Below are 18987 nucleotides of genomic sequence, written 5' to 3'. Positions count from 1 at the left end.
CTCAAACCAAGACTATTTCTGTGAATTTTAACTAAAATATATAAAAAAATCTTTGTTTCGATGCAAAACATTTCAACTCAACGCAAAAAAAATTGCTGGTTTTAAGTATTTATCGAAAAAAAAACTAATGCTTTTTTGCCTGTTTACAATCAATGTCAACAAGAAAGCTGCACTTCATACGTCTAGTTTTGCGTTCTGTCACTTCAAATATTAAATGCAGTGTTGTTGGGTTAACGTTTTATACGCAAATTATTACATTATTTTCACGTGATTGACGTCTTAATTGATTAATAACTTAATCTTATTAGTAGAATAAGCTGCAAATGTTGCATTTTCTCTCGAGCGCTGCGCGTTTTTCTTGTGCCAAGTCAAGCACAACGAAAGAGCGCGTTAAGCCTCAAGACATAGCTGAACGTCTTTGCGCAGGGTCACCACAAATGAAAGTAGATGCCGTTTGTTTATAACTTTTCGTAACTTTGAACGCGCTGTCCTATGATGAGAAACGAGGCTCCCTCTTCTGATTTTTGTGAGGAAAACGCCTTCGAACCCAACCTGAGGACAGTTTGTATTTTTGACACAAGAAGTTTACTCCTTAAGGTTGCTTGCACTTGCTAATTATGCGTCTTTACGCATAGCTTGAGTTTTTAAACACCGGCCGAAGTGTAACTGAATCGGTGTCTCTCAAACATACCACATACGTTAATGGTTTTCATGTTTATTTGAAATAACCACTTCAACGCACTTTAATGGAACAAACGTATTGTGTCAAGTCAAATCATCTTTATTAAAAGTAACTACACATAAAATTACTCGGTTTTGCTAATAAACAAAAAAGTGGGCGGAACCTGTACAAATTGTACTGCATTTTCCAAAGCAAATTACACCAATCACAGTTCAATTAAAAAATGAAAGTTTAGTGAACTCTAGACGAGGTTTATAAACATTGCCAGTAACATATATATCGCTACAAATAATGCGCGTTAAATGCGTTAAAAGACTGAGAAAGGAAAAGCTCTTGATATTGTTGTACACTGTACTTATGTGGTTTTGAAGCGGAATCTGTAATAATCATGCGTATATACAATATGAAGCCACGACGGGTGAAGGTAAAAATTAGATACGGTTGAAAAAAGTTTGCTACTTCACAGTGATTCAGAGCGGGGTCACTTTCTTTTCGTTTTCGACAAAGAACTTGTTGCCAGAAGATGATTTGGTTGGGCTTCCAGAGTAAGGTGTTTGAGGGTTACGTTCATCTAAAAATCAAATATATTTTTCCTAACTAAAGAATATTTGAAAAAAAAGTATTTAACTTTCAACTAGAGTCCTTCATATTCGTAGCTTATAGCAATTAAGAACAAATATACGAAAACCGAAATACGAAACGAAGTACGGAACACTGGATCATTGCCCTGGAAACAAAAGGGGCGTTTATGGGGCGGGGCAACTTTTTGAAACTATAGTTAATATCAAATACAGTTTGAACTTTACAAGGCGTTTATTTAAGATTACTTCTAGGTGTAAAGAATTGAATTTTAAAGTGAACGAAAGTATTAAAATGTTGGTGTATAATTGACACAAACTTTTCTTCTTTTTTATTTAAGTTTACCTCCAGTAAGCAACATTTGCTGCACAAGAAAATGTTCTCGCTTAATTTTCTGTTTCAACCTCCGGGGTCTGTCCGGTACCAGGTAGTCGAGAAAACGCTTCAAAGCAAAGACGATATGCTGCGGAAAATAAAGTTATAGTAGGGGAAACAAGATTGCTTGATTCATAAGCAGTGATAGCAAGTACCAGCACAATAAAAAAAATTCACCAGGGCTCTGAAAACCATGGCGATAAGCACACTAAACCACTGGTGGCGTTTCAAGTTGAAAACATGTTATTATAACCTAATTAAAATCTTTAATATTCTTTGCAAACAAGACAAACTGATATAGCTAAAAACGATTGCTGGTTTTGCTTGCCATATATTATAATATACGACGGTTACGACCAGACATTTTTCCGTGGGTTAGAACTTTTCATTTAACTTACTTCCATTACAATAACGAATGCAAGTCGAGAAGCGATCACGTGCCAATACTGCATTGTGAGGGCATAAGGCGGGTTCGCGCTGGGTGGAGCTCTGTAATCGCGATACCTGAAACAATAAGCAAGGTTAAGTTGAGTTTATTTAGCTAAAAAGCACAAATAGCGTTACAATGGCACTGAACAACCACCAAGCCGGGGATAGCGTTGAAACGTTATGGAGCGCAAAATTTTGGATAGCTTAATTGGTGGATGATGACTAAACGCGATGCAGCTACACCGTACCATGAAGCATTATGTGGCGGGAGCTCACAAGAAAGTTAGCGTGATGCGAAGCGAGCATAACACGACTGAGGGGAAACTTAAACTTTATAAATCCAGAATGTTGTGCCATTGATTTTGCCACTCGTCTAATAAACTAATCTCACCATGACTTGTTCGGCCCATGCTAGACTACGTAAAACGCTGGTAAATGGAGGTGTTGTTTCTGGGGACTAATAAGCTTACTTAAGGCGAATAACCAACAAATGTACAGACCTGCAAACTGTAACGTTTAATGGATTGGAAGTGGGAATACTTCTGTCGTTGAAGTCTTTCACGTTAAAATAGGATAAACTGTTGTTTGTGTAGCCCTGTAAATACACAAATATGTTTTTATTCATTTCACAGCTTACGTTTAACTTTTTTGGGGGGTTAGTGGTGATTAAAAAACCTAAGCAAATCATTTTGTTTGAAACTCATTGCAGGACTTTTTGCAAAAACTAATTATTTGTAAAATCACAACAAAGGAAATGTATTGTCTTTAACTGTTTGAGAGGTACAACAAAAGAAGGCATCCCTGCCGGGACTCGAACCCGGAACCTCTGGATTAGAAGTCCAGCGCGCTAATCCATTGCGCCACAGAGACGACGATGCCGAGCGTCTCAAGCAGCAACCATAATGTTCTCTACCGTGTCACCTGACTTCTTGCGAGCCAATTATATGGCTGGAAATTTAGTTAGTGTGCAAAAGCTGTATTTCGAGTTCTTGCAACCGTAAAATGAATATTTTAAAAATCCAGACTAGATGCTATTTTCTAAACATCTCACCAACCTGTAATGTGTTGAAACCATATGTTTCAGACGAATACGAATAGTAATATACCATTTTCGGTATAGCATCAGATGTTATTGCAATTGTGAATGCCTGAAAACGAAAGTAGCTGTAAGAATTTGTATATCATGCGTGTCGCTGTAGTAAATAGTTATAGTCGGTGTAAAAAACAATTGAACAAAGAAAATAATAATACTTAAAGCACTGTAGCCTAAATACTTAAGGAAATGTAGCCTACCTTGATTAACGCAAAAAAAACTTTTTTAACCTTTACATTACACTACTGGACATCTAGGGGAAATCTTTTTTACACACGACGTTGAAATAGGTAACGCTATATTTTTTGAACCGCTTTAACTTTAAAATCACAGTAGTCGACAAACTAATTGTGATGCGGCGTTATACGAAATGGCTTTAAACAGGCTTTATTTTGGGACCGGCCATCAATAAGACAACTTATGTTCGGCACAAGTAACTTACTACGACTTATCTTGACAAAAAAAGGTGATCCCCAGCTACGGTTGACAGTAGTCAAAGTCAATGATACTGCATTGTGTCTAATGTCCATCTTACATACTGTATAGTTATAGGATTGTTATTTTAGACTGGCCCCAGTCGCGTCGTCCTATATCCAACATACTCGCTCGAACATGCCCAACATATGTCACAAACATCCAATAATTACGAATAATTTGATTTTGATCAACTTACGTTGGTAACAACAGCTAGGGTGCCGAGGAAATCGAGCAAATAATACCAGGCCCCGATATCAGAACATTTCTGCGACAGAGGGCGCCTGTGAAAAATAAAGACATGATTTGCAACTATATAACACCATCGAATGGCAAGACGTAACATGTATGAAGTTGGTTGTACCTTAGCTCACAAATGAACTTGTTGGCATCCAAACGAATTTCAATGATGTTGTTGATGAGAGCCAGCACAGGTGCTAATGGAAACGCGGCAACAAACAACGTAACGAAGCCAAACTGGATAACTGGCAAATATAATAAATTGTTGGGGAAATGAGCGCAGTACAATAATGTCTTAAAAAATAAATAATATGACAGAGCACGAAAACAGTTCAGGCATCGTGCACCGCCTGTGGTAATTTTGTAATGTTAAGGGCAGTCTTTTTTGTTTGTACGTTTGGTATAGAAGGGCTTAAAGCAAGTGTTTTATAAACTGTCTTTATTTTGGCACCAGGTGACGCACCAAGCGCCATAGCCAGCAAATACGCAAAAAATACGATCTCATTTACTTGAGCATTTGGATCAAGGTCTACATATACAGACATTAAAATCTGATCGGAATAACCATTTGAAAGTATTCGAACTCTTAAAAAAACAGGGCATTTTAAATCTTCATGTTAGCCTTTACACATAAACTTACTCAGTGTGCTGGTTTAAGTTAGACCACATAGGATTGAAACTGCTAAAATATTTTTATTGCTAACCGTGTAAAATTAAAAAAAAACGGCATTTACCCATTTCAAGATATTCGTAGAAAAGTCCCATTTGTCTAAAAGCAGTCAAGTCGTAATCTTGTTCCCATCTCGTGTATTCGTTGTCCTTCTGTTCATCCGAAACTTTTGTGGATTTGTATTGTCTGCTCGTAAAAATCAATTATCGTAACAATACATCTCGACACTGATTACCACAGGACATTTAGTTTGCAGATCTCATCTTTATATTCACCTAAGCTTGTTTTTCAAAAATTAATGTGAGCAACAAAGGCTCCAATTGAGCTGTAATAGTTTTGATCAACGCCCATTAAAACGCCAACGTTTGCAAATCATATTACCGTGAATCGTTTACTATTAAGTTAAGCATCTCACTGATACAGCGAGCAGCTTTAGAAAACAAGCTTCTGTCTCCAGCGATCGAGCGGCTAGTTTTTGGATTTTTCAATTAATTAATTCTGTGACGACACATATCGATCGCGCTTTCAGGCACATCATGAACCCCGTTGGGACGAACTTTACTCTGAAATTCGAACAGCTAAAACTGGTACTTCTGGTTAGATCAGGATACCAGGATCAGTTTGACTGATTCCAATTTCAAATGCTTATACTAGCCAAATAAATTACTATTTACGGTCGTCTTGTGAATTACAACCAAGGTATGGTCAAGCTGGCGAAGAAAAACTATTAAGAGTTCGGATTTTAAAAGCTATATACTTAAAATAATAAGTCATTTGCTGCGTGTAATATTGTCGGCGCTAAAAGAGGCATGTACGTTTTTACATTCAATGCTTTGATTTCTGTCAGAATCCTGTCTATTTTTGTCACCAACGTTAACTAACAATTATTTGGAAACCTACACACGTCATGCGCATGTGAGTTGTGGAGCGAAGAACGTGTTTGCTGCTTTTTCTCGGAAATCCTGCAGTGGTGCTTGTTTGGAAGCTTGCCTGGCTCTGACTGTGCTTCAAGACACTGTAGTTCGCGCTTTTCCTATTGGCATTTGGTATGTTAACCTTTTCATAAATGCCAAAGATTCGCTGTAGGTTACTGGCCTAACTGCTTAAACTGTCACTGGTGTGAAATTCAATAGGCCAGTTTTTCGAGGTAATTAGTATCTAACCTGTATTTGTTTATCATCCAAGGCATCATAAGTTCGATTACATTGTTCCATATTTGTTTTCCAAGCATAATGATGATTAGTTGTATGGAGAGTTCGTACATGCAACCACCAGCGTCGCACTATGAACAAAACATACCGTCACCTATCGCCGAACTTTATGGAATGTTTTATTTTAATTTTGACTCCAGTACATAACTAGACGGTCTAATGGTCGGCTAATTATAATTACTTGTATCTATAACAGTGGTTCCCAACCAGGGCCCATGGCCCCCCAGGGGGGCCACGAGCTGTGTTCCGGGGGGCCGCGGGCGTAGATTCACAAGAAACACCCACTAAAAGTCATTTTCACTTTAACTTTATTCCCGAATTTAATCGACTATTTCACATACTATTTGTTTATAGTGAGGTTTATCACGCTCATTTACTCTATTAGACCTGTTTAACGCCAAAATTAATACTGCATTTCAACGCGAGATTGCTATCTTCATTTTAAGGGGGCCACAGGTCCTACATGGTAACTTGAAGGGGGCCACGAGGCCAAAAAGTTACTTTAAGGGGGCCATGGTCCACGAAAGGTTGGGAACCACTGATCTATAATATAAAATCATTATCCCCCTCAAATGTCTTTTTGAGAAAAACATGATTTTCCTTCGCAAGTCTCGCATGTCTCATTAAAGTACAGGTATGGACAGGTGTAGGATAAATTGAACGTTGCATACGACCTAACGACTTAATGTTTCGCGTAAAATCGTAAAACCACTTTTATGTCAACCTCATAACTTCGTGATTACTTCGAAGCACACAAGCAACCGACCATGAAAGGTTAAAATAAAAAAGCTGCCCATACATACACGAAAACTTAAAAGGAAAAAAACAATAATTTTTGTATTTACCTCGTCCCATCGAAACTCGCCAAACAAGTAAGTGTAATTGGCGGGATAACCTGCAAAAGTTTGCTTGAAGAATGCCACATAGAACAGGTAGGAGTAAAAGTTGACGAATTGAAAGCAGAACATTTTAAATGTGAAACTATCATCGAATTCGATTTGTGTGCGAGGAAGCTCTGAAAATGAAATAAAAACGACATAAAATTTTGCTTAACAATAACTTAGTTTCTAGTAGTTAGATCTATACTTTATCTGTTGTTGCTATTTCTGTGTTTAAGCGCCTACGAAAAAGTTAAATCCAATCATAATCATCCGTTTTAAGAAACTTACCCATATCGGTGAGAATCAACGCCATCTTTTCGTAAACCTAAAAACAGATTTTATATTTTGTCCCATAGGTCAATTACATTAGGTCAAAATTATAAAATATTTGTGTCTCATTTCAATCTTCCCGCTAACTAAGTTTTTCATCAAAAATGAACGACTACTTACGAAGTTTAGGCACATGATGATAATAAGTGAGAGGAGAGATGCAGTGATGGTGGTAAGCATCGACGGCGTTGCTACGGACGACAGGCTGCCTAGTGACGACAAATCAACACTCGATGCGAAAACTGCTGCGATCACCAACCGATAGACAATGACGGCAAAAACTGCTGCTATGACAACCAGTACCTAAAAGTAAGCAAACTGTTATCACGGTGTACAGTATAATTGATTTTATAGCCGTAAGTACAATTTTATAAACTGATGGGTTTAGTCATGTTAGTGGTAACATTCAAGTTTCTCGCAGGCATTAAAAAACTTATGCCAAAATAAGGCTTTCGAACAAACAATACAAAACTGGCTTTGTTGGTACATTTGGCCAGTGCACTTACTACTTACCCAGAAAAATACGGTGGTAATAGAGAGACAAGCCCTTGTGTAACGGTCCTTGGCAGACAGATAAGGTTCACGCTGTCCAGTGATCGGGTTCAATCTTTCCCTCGTAACTTGAGCCTCAAACTCGGGACGAATCAAATCTCGATCCTCGTCATAATCCACCAGGTCCCAGTCGTAAGCAAGACGAAATTGCTTGCGCTTCCACAGCTCCAGGAACATAGTGGCTGCCGATGATCACAATGTTTTTTAAGTCTATTGGTAACATTAACTTTTCCGTTTATTTTTAAACCAATGGTTTTGTGGGTTAACTTATCAGTGTACAACTGTACATACAAGCCCATTTGGAGACGACAAAACTGCGTTTGTGCATTTTTTTGCAGATATCAATAAATATTTTTTGCCACAAAAGGGGGGGTGTGGCAAACCATTAAAAGTTTGTAGATAATGACAATGTAATAGTGATAACTGACCAAATTTCACTGTACATAAATTTATTTGACTTTTATGAAAGTTAACAGTAAATACAAACTAAACAAATAACTTACCCCATAGTGACATAAAAACGGCGAAAAATATCGTTGCTTCGTTGTCAAATACGTGCGTTACCTGCGTGCAAGGGTGATATTTTTTGTGCTGTAATTAAATTTACCCTGTGAAAAATACAATTAAATTTACCTGAGCCGATAAACAGGTCGATCCCAACTGCCAGTAACCACAATCCGCGTCACACACTGGGCACATTGTTAAGTTACCGGCATAAGTAGGGTAAGTCTCATCGCAAACCTCTTGGCTGTAAATGTCGTGAAAATAATCAAAAGTTAGTGCACAAATTGGAAGGTTGAAAAAATAAAGTTTGACTCAAACATCGTGAATTATGGTCTAGTCATAGACAGTAACACTGGTTGAAATTAAAAAGTTACCTTGACCGTACAGAAAAAAACGACGGCTATTTTTGGAAGTGGTTACCTTACAGCAGGCATGGCAAATATGTATTTCACACTATGAAGCCAAACAACATCAGATTTTGGATCACAAACCAAGTTTACTTGCTGAACACACTAATTTACAGGCATTAAGCAAATTTGCACTAATCGGCAAGTAATTACATTTTAAGACCATGGAATTTTCTTTTACTTTCAGCAACACTGAAAAACTTCACTGAAGCATGATTCAAATTATGCAGAAAATGACGAATTATATTCATGAACAGAATTAAACAATCAGTTCCCAAAAGCTACATGCGCCTTCCAAGTCCGGCAATGCTATGTGCGAACATGATAAGTTATATTGGCAAATGCAAGCAAACACTCCCAAAAACATACTTACACCCGGCTATACGACATCAAGCGGAAGGCAAAATAAATAAAAAAAGCATTAATGTTAAAAGCTGTTAAGACATAAAGTTTGTATTTATTATTTAAGGGATTCTTAAAGTTAGATCCGCAGTGTTCTGCGGGTCCTCAAAGCGGTTTCATAGGGAGAATAAAAAGTCATTAGTCTTTCTTATGGATGCTATCTTACATACAAATTTAAATTTAATGGGTTTAAACGTAAACGGTTAGTTTGGTCCAAAGCTGGTTTAGACCAAAAAAGAAAAAAAAACTTTGAGAACCACTATGTTAGAGTTTAACTTAAAGTATTATAAACAAAAAAACATGTTATTGTATGATCAACAACTGTAGAACGAAGCATGAGAGAAAAACATGAAACAAGCTTAATGTGTCCCTCAAAAATTTGGCAAAAAATACAGAAAATTGACTTTCTCACACGGCTTGGCTCCACAGTGTTCTACGTGTTTAGTACTGTACAATCACCTCTTTAAAAACATTAAAAAACAACAGCTATTCTACGTGTGTCATGCAATACTAAACAAAAACAATAGTAAACAGAACAACACATACGTTGGGGGGTAAGTCCACAACGTGGCTATGCTGTAAATGAACACAATCAAGCCCACCAGGGTTGGATAGACGAGCATCTCCGTGTAGTAGCCCAGCCATGCAAAATAGAGCGCCACCTTGTCACCCAGATACTGCCTGCTCATTGGTCGACGACGGTCGCCAGGGCAACAAAAATAAACAAGCGAGGCGTAAGGCAAGGTAAACATGCATTGGGCTACTTAAAAAGTAGGAAAAATAATAAAAATATAATTAGTGCCTAAATAATATAATGTACAAAAGTTGTGCGTACAGTGGAATTTGCTTGTGTCAACAAGTTTTTTTTAGTGCTGAATGAATGTGGAATTCCATTTCATTCGCATGCCACCAACTTGTTGTACATACCAGTTGTTCAGATTTTCCATTACAATAAAATTTGCAAGGACTATTTTTCCTTTTTTATTTTTATGTGTGGTTTTATTTTGTATTGTTCTGTATTTAAAAACCCTAAAACCTTGGTCCCTTTTTAGCTACAGATGCTGCAGCATTTGTACCGAAAAATTATGTACGCTTTTTGTTGCGTTTAAATTCAGTGGTTGGATCTGTTATAAGTTCCAAATGTTAGCAGCAATAGCGTTAAAATAAAAGCGCAAAATCTCAAAACAATTGCTCGAGTGCAGAAAATTTAAACCCCCTGTAATATTACAGAATATCTTCACTGAGCACCGAACACCCTTATACAAAGTACATATCTACAAACTACCACGTAGATATATATAGTTTGTTAGCAAACAATAACAGAAAAACATTGAAAGAGCATTCGAGCTTCATGCCACCAACAAAGGGTTTATGCGCCAACAGCTGCAGCAAATCAGTGGTTTTGCCCGCTGACGCGTTTTACCTCGAAGTTTCCCATAAAAACAGGGTGACCATCCCGTAGATGAAGGCGCCCAGGCCAAACGCGCTTGCCAACCAGAGCATACCGGTGTAATATCCGACGAAGGCAAAATAGAGCGCGATTTTGTCGCCTAGGTAACGTCTATGACGAACGCCAGAAAAAAGGTCACACGTTTGCAGTCAGTAAAGAGAAATTGGGCGGACACCGCAAACGTCTTTGTTTAAAATAGCACACGACCGGTAATGATGTAGTCGCGTTAAACTGCAATGCGTATGTTTGTATTTTTTGCATAAGAAACCATTGAATTATAATTGATATCGACTTAAGTCCTATGCTGTATTACCAAAAAACGTTTTTTGCATATGCATACGCGTTGCTATTTGCTATACGAGAAGGCAATTTGGCGAAATTTGTTTCAATAGGTCTTACTACCATATAGAGTTTTTTCAAATTTATGCAAGAAGGACCCTTTATAAAAATAGAATATAAGTAAAGTCGTCACAATTGAACGGTTATAACAGAATCCATACCGTATTAAATCAAGGGGTTGAAACTTGTACCAGCGACCCCATCTTGCCCACTCCCAGTAGAGCAGACGGCGCATGTTGTCGTCAGTCGCCATTTTTCGTTGGTTGTTCGTGTGTCGGCCCTAAGTTGTAAGATATGTAAGGTCACTAACTAAGATATTAAAGGTCACAAACTGTGACAATCAAGGTAAGTCGGGTATCAACACCGCAGGCGAACATGAGGTTGCTTTGCGATGCACTTACAAGTGAAATTACAAGCAAATACTGTAGATAAAGTTTGAACCGTTTTTTAATGGTTGTTATTGTTATGAAATCGACAACATGGTCCAAATGTGGCATATCCAGTTGTTGATTCCTGTTTATCGATAGAGAAATTCTAGCAGCATACAAAGAAAAATAATTAAACGTTAAGACCATAAACTATTGCGGACGTGTCTGCAAGTTTTACATTTGTCTATAACTGAGCCTACATTGTTAAATCCAGACATTAGAGTAACAATAAGGATTAACCTCATGAAGTGGAAACGCTGCCTTGTATGCTCCATCACCGATTAGTTGGACGATTCCAACTTGAATTGGTTTGGGCCCAAAGCGAGTTTCACTCATAATACGGTAGGCCTGTTAACATACAAAAATATTAGGACTTTAACTGTCAAATTGCTTGATGTATCTTTTAAAGTCAATTTATGTCTTCTTTTGAGATCTTACAAACATGTTACGTCTATCTTTGATATTACGAGTAAATTTAATAGAGTTTTTAGAGCAGGCTCATTTAATGACAGTACAGTACAGAAATCAAAGTCAGGGGTTAGATTTTAATAATTTATGTGTTCATAATATTTACGCAATTTCACAGCGCTCGCATCTGTGGGTTGCAACAAAAAAACGAACAAACGCAATTATACGAAGCTGAATAATTCACGACGTGTATTATCGCAAAAAAATCAATGAGATTGATGTCGTAGATATAGTAAAACTGAAAATGTATTAACACACTTACAATTCTGGATCTTTCCGACGTAGTAAAAAACGTCTTTTCGTCTTTTATGTCGAAATAGTCCATTTTTTCTTTGGTAAATTCAGCAGTATAACAATCAGGTTCGGTCTATAAAAGTCGAATCGTCACAGCACGGTTAAATCTAGTAATTACACGTTTTCGGCCCTGACTTGGCTAGTAATAAAAAAATGCTTTTAACAATTCATTCAGCAATCCAGAAATGTTAGACAAACACCATTTTCGCCTAAATTATCCGACAGTCAGCTTTTTATGATACGTTTTGATGTAACCATTTGGTAAAATGCGGGCTAACTCACTTTTTCTAAAACTTCAGCACTGTCCAACGTAAAGGGTCGAAGGACTTTTTTCCAGGCGTTTGTGATGCAGGAACAATCAATGTCACCATCATCTTCCTCCACTGGCTCCTTGATCCTATCCTCCTTTAAGGGCATTTTCATCTTCATACGTTCAGCATATTTAAGGCAGACATCCCACGGGACGTGAATTTTAACGAAGCACGTTTTCTGGTCCTGGGATTGCTTAAATAAAAAATAAGTTTGTGAACGAGCACGTCACAAATATGTAGGTAAATCAGCACACCTATAATGTTGATGATATGAAATGCATATTTTTAGGAAATTAACAAATGGCAAGTTATGTTCTGCAATACTCATATGTAATAGGAATGTGTGATTCGCAGTAAATGTACATTCTATTATTGCAAACACGCAACTTTAGGAAACCTGTTCAATACATGTTTCACTTGTTCAAACATAAGTGTACAATTCAAAATAAAGAGCATCATTTCCGTGATGCCAATGTGTCATATCACTTAACAACAACAAGTCTCTCAACGAAGAAGCAACAGCTGCAATCGACGAATAACTAAGTCGGTGACATACATATCCCCTATCTTACCTCCTTTGGCTCCCGTTCCAATATTAAACCTTTCTTATCGAGTCCCCTTTCGAAAACTTCTCGTTTATCGTTGTTTTTTGGGTCATCTTCGTCTTCCTCGTAGGCGATGACATAATCAATGTATCGAACGCCATCTTTAAAGTAGAGTGTTGCCTTGGGCCGCTGTAACAAAACATAAACAGACTTAAGAACCTACCATCTTACAGTTTTTTACCATTTATCTGTTAATTGTATTTTTTGATATTTGAAACCAACAAAAATAACCCAGTCTTGTTCTGTCAAATCTATAACCTTACGAAACAACGTGCTTGATATTGTTGGCTTATAAACAACAAGAAACAACTGTTTTTTAATCATTAATATAAATGTTACCTCTTCATCAATATCTCGAAAAAATGCTGCCAAACAACCACAAAGTTGTCGACATAGTGCCATGAGAAATATACTTCGGGGGTTGTTTCCACGCGAACCTCACTGCTTACAATCTCCAACTGACAAGACTGAAGTCAAAAACTGCAATTTTAACTAACTGTTTCACATTTCCATTGTAGTGCCGTACTTGTACTGTAACAATGATTTCTGATACGTAACAATACCCAAAAACGCGTTTATTTTTAATGTTCGCTTTGGACTGGTTCTTGCAAAATAACCAAGCCAGTTTACTGCTTGGCTTGCTGTCAGCACTATCAAAATACACCAATTAAGCTCTACCGGAAATAGTTACATTCGATAGGCAAATAACATACATGCTGCCTGTCTGCCTGCCTGCCTGCCTATATTCCTAAGTTTCCTTGTGGGTAGTATATTTGGTCCGACGACTGGTTGGTTGTGACAGATAATGCTTAGAAAAAATGTCAATCGCTGTTTAAAGCATTACCGGTACAAACTTGGTCGTCAATCGTCAATGCTCTAATTTACAGGCCTAGCTGCCTAACTGTCCTCGTGACGAGTCGTGAGTTCTGAAAGCTTCTGCAAATGGCCTTCTGGGACATTAAGTCAGCAAGCGATGGGTTTAGTACATTGAAGCTGGATAGGCGAGCTATTTTGTTTACAACGACTTGGAGAAGGTACCAATTATGTATGCAGTTGTTTACTTTCACGCAGTAAGATGCGCTAACGAAACCATGGGCTGGGCGCGTTTTCATGAAATATAAATCCCCTTAGGCATCTCGAGCAACAAACACCTTTTTCATTTTATGCTTGTGTAGCCTTTTTGTGTCCACTGTGTGTTGTCAACCTACAACTGTAACTTGCTCAAGGAAAAATACTGTTGACTAAGCCGTTTAATTCTAAATTCGCTTATACTTACTTTTTTTGTTTGGTGTTCATCACGTTTTCGCATCAAACTGCTAGTAGACCCACATGATTCGCGTGAATCAGAATTATGCTCTGTGGCGGCACTATGTGGATGTAAAATATTTACATCGACCGATATTTCATTTTCTTCATCATTCTTTCCGATTTCGTTCTCATGCAAGTTAGCACCCTCCATGAAGCAAAAATTAAAAACTGACAATCTCTAAGCTCGAAACCCCTTTCAAATTAAAAGACTTAAATCAAGCATTTTCCTAAACATGCGTATTAAGTGTAGTTAAAATATTTAGCATCTTTAAGCTCCAAAAATGCTAGTTAACTCATACCTAAACGTCTTTTTGTGCTTAAACTCTATTTGTAAACATAGCATCTTAAGGTTAGAACCAATCTTCTCCGAGCCTAATTGCATAACGCTCTGCCGGACGAACAGTGCATTTACGTCCCGGCTACATACTCTCATACATAATGCAGAAATGCACCGACTTCTTTTTACCAACACGACCGAACAACGAGACTGCGATTTAAAATTAACTCAGAATACGTGAACAGCTGTACCTTTACAAGCCAAATGTACACAGTTGCTGTCATGTAGCTAATCGTTAGGCGGTGCCGAATTGGGCGGCCGAATCAACACATTAGGTGGTTTTTTGACTAGTTGTAAGTCTGCTGAAACTTATTTCCCCATGGTTAACCATCTGAAAAGAACATACCTAAGCATGCGAGAATCGACTAATATACATCTTTTGCCCTGCTAAGTTTTGTTATAAACCACACATGTCGTTTACAGATTAGATCCTTTATACCTCGATTATTCTTTCTTGTGGCTTGTATTTCTTGTAATGCGGTCGTACACGCTGGTTCTTAATCTTAACTACACCGTGTAAAAGTGACGTTTACTGTTGGATGGGTATGGAGAAAAATCAATACAAGATCTGTCGATTCGCAACAGCCCAAACTAACACGCGCGCTACAACATTATGACTAAGCAAATAAAAATCACACCCTTATTGTAGGTTAAAACATCGACTTGCTAAACAAACTATGTAGTATAAAAGCTACTTTATATTCTATACCTTACACACTTCGGCATCTCTCTAGTCTAGTACAATGGAACAATTCCCCAGGGAATGTGTTGTGCTGCTGATTGCCTGCTTTATTGTCCTCTAGCATGCTGTGGCGACTGCGACTGGCGGTATGACACAGAGAAGTAACTTACTTTCACCTTGACTGAAAACCATCATACGGTATGGTCTCCAAAGATTCTAACAGTGAATGAACACACTGTACTGCATGTGACTCCTGCTGCTTGACTGTATTGGGTTTTATGGTGTTTTAGAAAACGTATTGACAAAGTAAACATATCTTACGACACTTGTATTTGCCGAAGAAAAAGGGCGATAATATACACTTATTCGTTTTGCATCATTTCACTGCAAAATCTGGTTTCTTGTAAGTTAAACACTGTTGTCAGTTATTTGTATTGGTACATATTTTACTTCTAGTTCGAAAATATCAAGCATCATTTCATTACTGCTTTGCACTGACATTTTGCAGTGACATTACAAAACTGCCAAACGGAAGCTGTTCGAAGAAAATGATTTCAGACCTAACATCATGCACTGCTAAATGCTCACGCCTAATTGCATATTTGGACGTTAGTTTTCTCGACTTTCACGACTACATGACTCATTAAGTTCACACCGAAAACTTGTTGTAAAATTCACTAAAAAAACAGTTTCTCTCTTTCTGTTAACATAGTTACTTTGACACCCTGATATACTTCGTTGATGTTTTTGAACTTTCTAAATTCCCTATTACAACAAGCGCCAGGTAACTTGTACCGCAACACGCTGCGAAAGTTTGCGAATTGACATCACCATGTTTACTTACTATCATTTGGTCACGTGATGCGTCGTTGACGTTGATTGGGTTTTCCTGTTTCGCGCTGTTCGGGTCAGACCCTGATATAAAACCCGTGTGGCCATCGAATGTGGGGTTGGTGCTTCCCTGAAAAACATTTTTAGTTCACTGGCATTTTTTGGTAAATCAGTTCAGTCTCACAACAACAGTATTGGCAAAACTTTACCTATAGCCAAACGTTACTTATGTTAATAAAACAATTGGTGATTTCGGACATCAAGCGTGTTTATGTTGTTGCCAACAAAAATTGTATTATTACAGTTGTGAAACATATACTTACATTTGTAAAGGACATGTCGTGTTTTGTGTACTCTGGGCGTTTTGTTTCGTCAAGTTCCGGCACAACAGGCCCAAGAAGAGCTGATGCCGTTCCGGCAAATGCTGCAGTTGTGGCGTTAATGGGAGGAAGAGCTCGTGGAAGCGGTTGGGTGTAATCCGGTCTCGTGAGAGCGCTGTGCAAGTACTCGTCTTCTTTTAGCTCTCTTTCCTCCTCGTTTAATGGAGCTGTAAAAAAATATAATGTAAATAGTTTGGTTGTTAGTAACCATTACTTACAACAGGTACGCCCGATTCGTATTTTCAATTTTTAAACTTGGACAAAACTGCGTAACACAACGTGAAAACAGACCACCTACCTTTCTGCAGATTTTACAAGTCTCTTTGGACGTAATTACACAAACCTATTCAAAATCTATATTCAAAAACCTCATGTTTTGTTATGCATTGGGTCTGTTCTATTAAGTATGCAGTTAAACACTAAGACCATAAATACCACAGTTACTAACAAAACGTACCTCGCAACATAAAAACAAGAGCAAGGTATAAGCAAAGTGGACGAAAAATACGCTTTTATGCTAACCACGCACCATGGGCTAATGGGCTAAAAATCACACCACACCAACATCAAACGTAAATAGAGCAACCACTATTTTGTTCCAATGTACGTAACCGTTACATAACAACATAGAGGTTTGCCTCAACAATTTATTTTGACAAAAAATGAATTAAAAAACACTTTGTCACAAGACACAATTTTACATCCCTTAATCAAAAACACTCAAACAACCTATCAGCGGCTACTAATATCACACTGTAGGCCTACACTCTCTGTATAACCTGAATATTGGTATTCGACATAACATATATAACTACAATAAAGACGAATCACAATTCACAGCAGTATACATCGATCTGTTTGTCATTTAACCACAACTAGTTCACTATAGGTTCTTGATTGTCAAACCAACCAGCAGAGAGCTGCACTTACTGCAAAATTTACGTCTATAAAGCTCTATGACAACAAGGGTGTGTTTTGTTTGTTTCCGATCCCTTACAGCAAATTTACTGTAAGTCACTGGGTAATAATAAACCACTCGGATAATGCTTGGTGTGCACAGAGCTTCGCCGCCTGTTTGGGCTCAAGTTATTCATTAAAGGCGCCATCGACAATGCCTACCCCAATATTTGATTCAGTAATGATGCATCCTTTAACAAACAATTCAACTTTAACCATGTGGTTTAAATCGTTGTAAAACGCAGTAAGGGTTGTTACGGTTTGATGGGTGTGACAACAAGTGAAAAGTCGTACAGGCCGTGGGCCTTGACAATCCCGACAACAAGTTTTGTTTCATAATTAACCTGACTGTTTCCAGAAGTCTGCCACTGCAGTAACATTTGGCAAAGTTTGTCTGCTGTCTGCTTATTGCGAATGTAAACACTGCATGCAGTAACACATCTTTGCCCAAAACAACAGTTTGGGCAACTGTACCAATATATCAATTTCCGCAAACAGTGCCGCGTAATGTCGCTTTTCATTGACATTTTTCGGAAAACTGTCTTCAGAGATGTTTCCATTCGACAACGTGGTTTGTCGCATCTTTGTTTTGCGGATACGCCTCAACTGTTAATGAAGGGTCATTGAAAGCACTATACAAAGCTTTAACAACTTTTATAGCCACTTAAATATAACTTCTTCCATTTGCACAGATTAAAACCCTTCAGAGTCTTTAGAGTTTTAAGTGTAATAAGTTAGGCATAAAATATATTGGTCTGTAATGTTGTTTAACTGTTGTAATGGTCCAAAACACAGTGTATAAAACCCTAGGCCAAACAGAATCGACTGTGTTACACAAATTCTGTCAGAACACTGTGTACAACGGTTGGTTCTGTTTGGCCTAGAGTTTTATACACAGGATTTTGGTTTATATTGATGTATAGAACAGTAAAACTGCTACTGTAAGGTTGATTTTATTTCAAACTAGACTTTATTTTCTGTTCAAATGGTAAACCTACACTCATCATCCAAGCTGTTGGTGCTGTTAACTCCTATCGGGGTTACTTTTTGTTTTTTCTTTCTACGCTTCTTCTTTTCCACCTCTGTGAAGGAAAGTGGGGCAAGGTTTTGTGCCGGCACCGTCATGGGAAAGTCCCCGCTTTCGGAAAACCCAGGTGGATAACTGGTCCCCGGTGGTGGAGAAGACCTCTCGTTGGCCCATTTACTAACTACAGAAGTTTGTGGACTTGATTTTCCTTCATGTGTTGAACCGTAACTTGGCACATTTGGGTCAGAAACACTTAGCGCCGACTCCGGATTCTCGAACAAGTTTATTGTCTTTTGTTGTTTCCGGCCAAATTCTGTGTCTGAGCCACTCTCAGTGCTCATTGCATCATATTCTTTGTGAAACATGATGACCGCCTTTAGGTCTTTTGTTTCGATTACAAAATACCATACGCTTTACAGCACACTGAAAAACATACGGCCAATCGTGAAAAATCCAAACAAGTATTTATAAATATTAGATCCAAAAGGCGGTGACAAAACAGTAACAACCCAGCCCTATTTATTACACGTACTAATTTTTTGCTTGAAAAATTTGTTTGTTTTATACCATATAGATTTTACCTTTAAAAACAGAAACTTTACAGGACAGAATTTCAATTTCAAGCACTTAAGACATAAAGCGTATATGTGCCTGTCATTTCATCTGTACAATAGAAACTTTAACTATATTCCCTGAAACGAATATCTTCGAAATCATCGTAATGCTGTCTGCCACACAAGT

General features: G+C 37.8%; 1 protein-coding gene and 1 non-coding gene across 6 annotated transcripts; both read right to left on the bottom strand.

Moving 5' to 3' along the window:
* Positions 1–699: 699 nt before the first annotated feature.
* LOC145213649 (anoctamin-5-like) lies at positions 700–16264 on the bottom strand. Of its 5 annotated transcripts, XM_080082011.1 has the most exons (23): positions 16206–16264; positions 15896–16012; positions 12692–12853; positions 12091–12312; positions 11777–11881; positions 11287–11394; positions 10780–10898; positions 10253–10390; positions 8150–8264; positions 8020–8080; positions 7478–7698; positions 7085–7267; positions 6923–6959; positions 6599–6768; positions 5706–5824; positions 4607–4728; positions 3997–4117; positions 3832–3916; positions 3121–3213; positions 2566–2660; positions 2035–2140; positions 1607–1724; positions 700–1253 (listed from the first exon to the last, which is right to left on the bottom strand). In XM_080082011.1, exons 1-23 carry the CDS (start codon positions 16218–16220, stop codon positions 1153–1155), a joined length of 2733 nt encoding a protein of 910 aa, XP_079938137.1. In that variant the 5' UTR covers positions 16221–16264; the 3' UTR covers positions 700–1152. The 5 variants fall into 5 exon arrangements, with proteins under 5 accessions (XP_079938137.1, XP_079938135.1, XP_079938136.1 ...); XM_080082009.1 differs by lacking the exons at positions 15896–16012; positions 16206–16264 and adding an exon at positions 14001–14280; XM_080082010.1 differs by lacking the exons at positions 10253–10390; positions 15896–16012; positions 16206–16264 and adding exons at positions 9376–9510; positions 14001–14280.
* Trnar-ucu (transfer RNA arginine (anticodon UCU)) lies at positions 2862–2935 on the bottom strand. The gene has a single exon. It is a non-coding gene; the product is annotated as a tRNA-Arg (tRNA).
* Positions 16265–18987: the final 2723 nt, after the last annotated feature.

The sequence above is a fragment of the Phallusia mammillata genome, chromosome 2 (genome assembly GCF_965637545.1).
Source record: "Phallusia mammillata chromosome 2, kaPhaMamm4.hap1.1, whole genome shotgun sequence".
Classification (NCBI taxonomy): domain Eukaryota; kingdom Metazoa; phylum Chordata; class Ascidiacea; order Phlebobranchia; family Ascidiidae; genus Phallusia; species Phallusia mammillata.
Note: the sequence above shows the minus strand (reverse complement) of the source record. Positions and strands in the feature narration are given on the sequence as shown.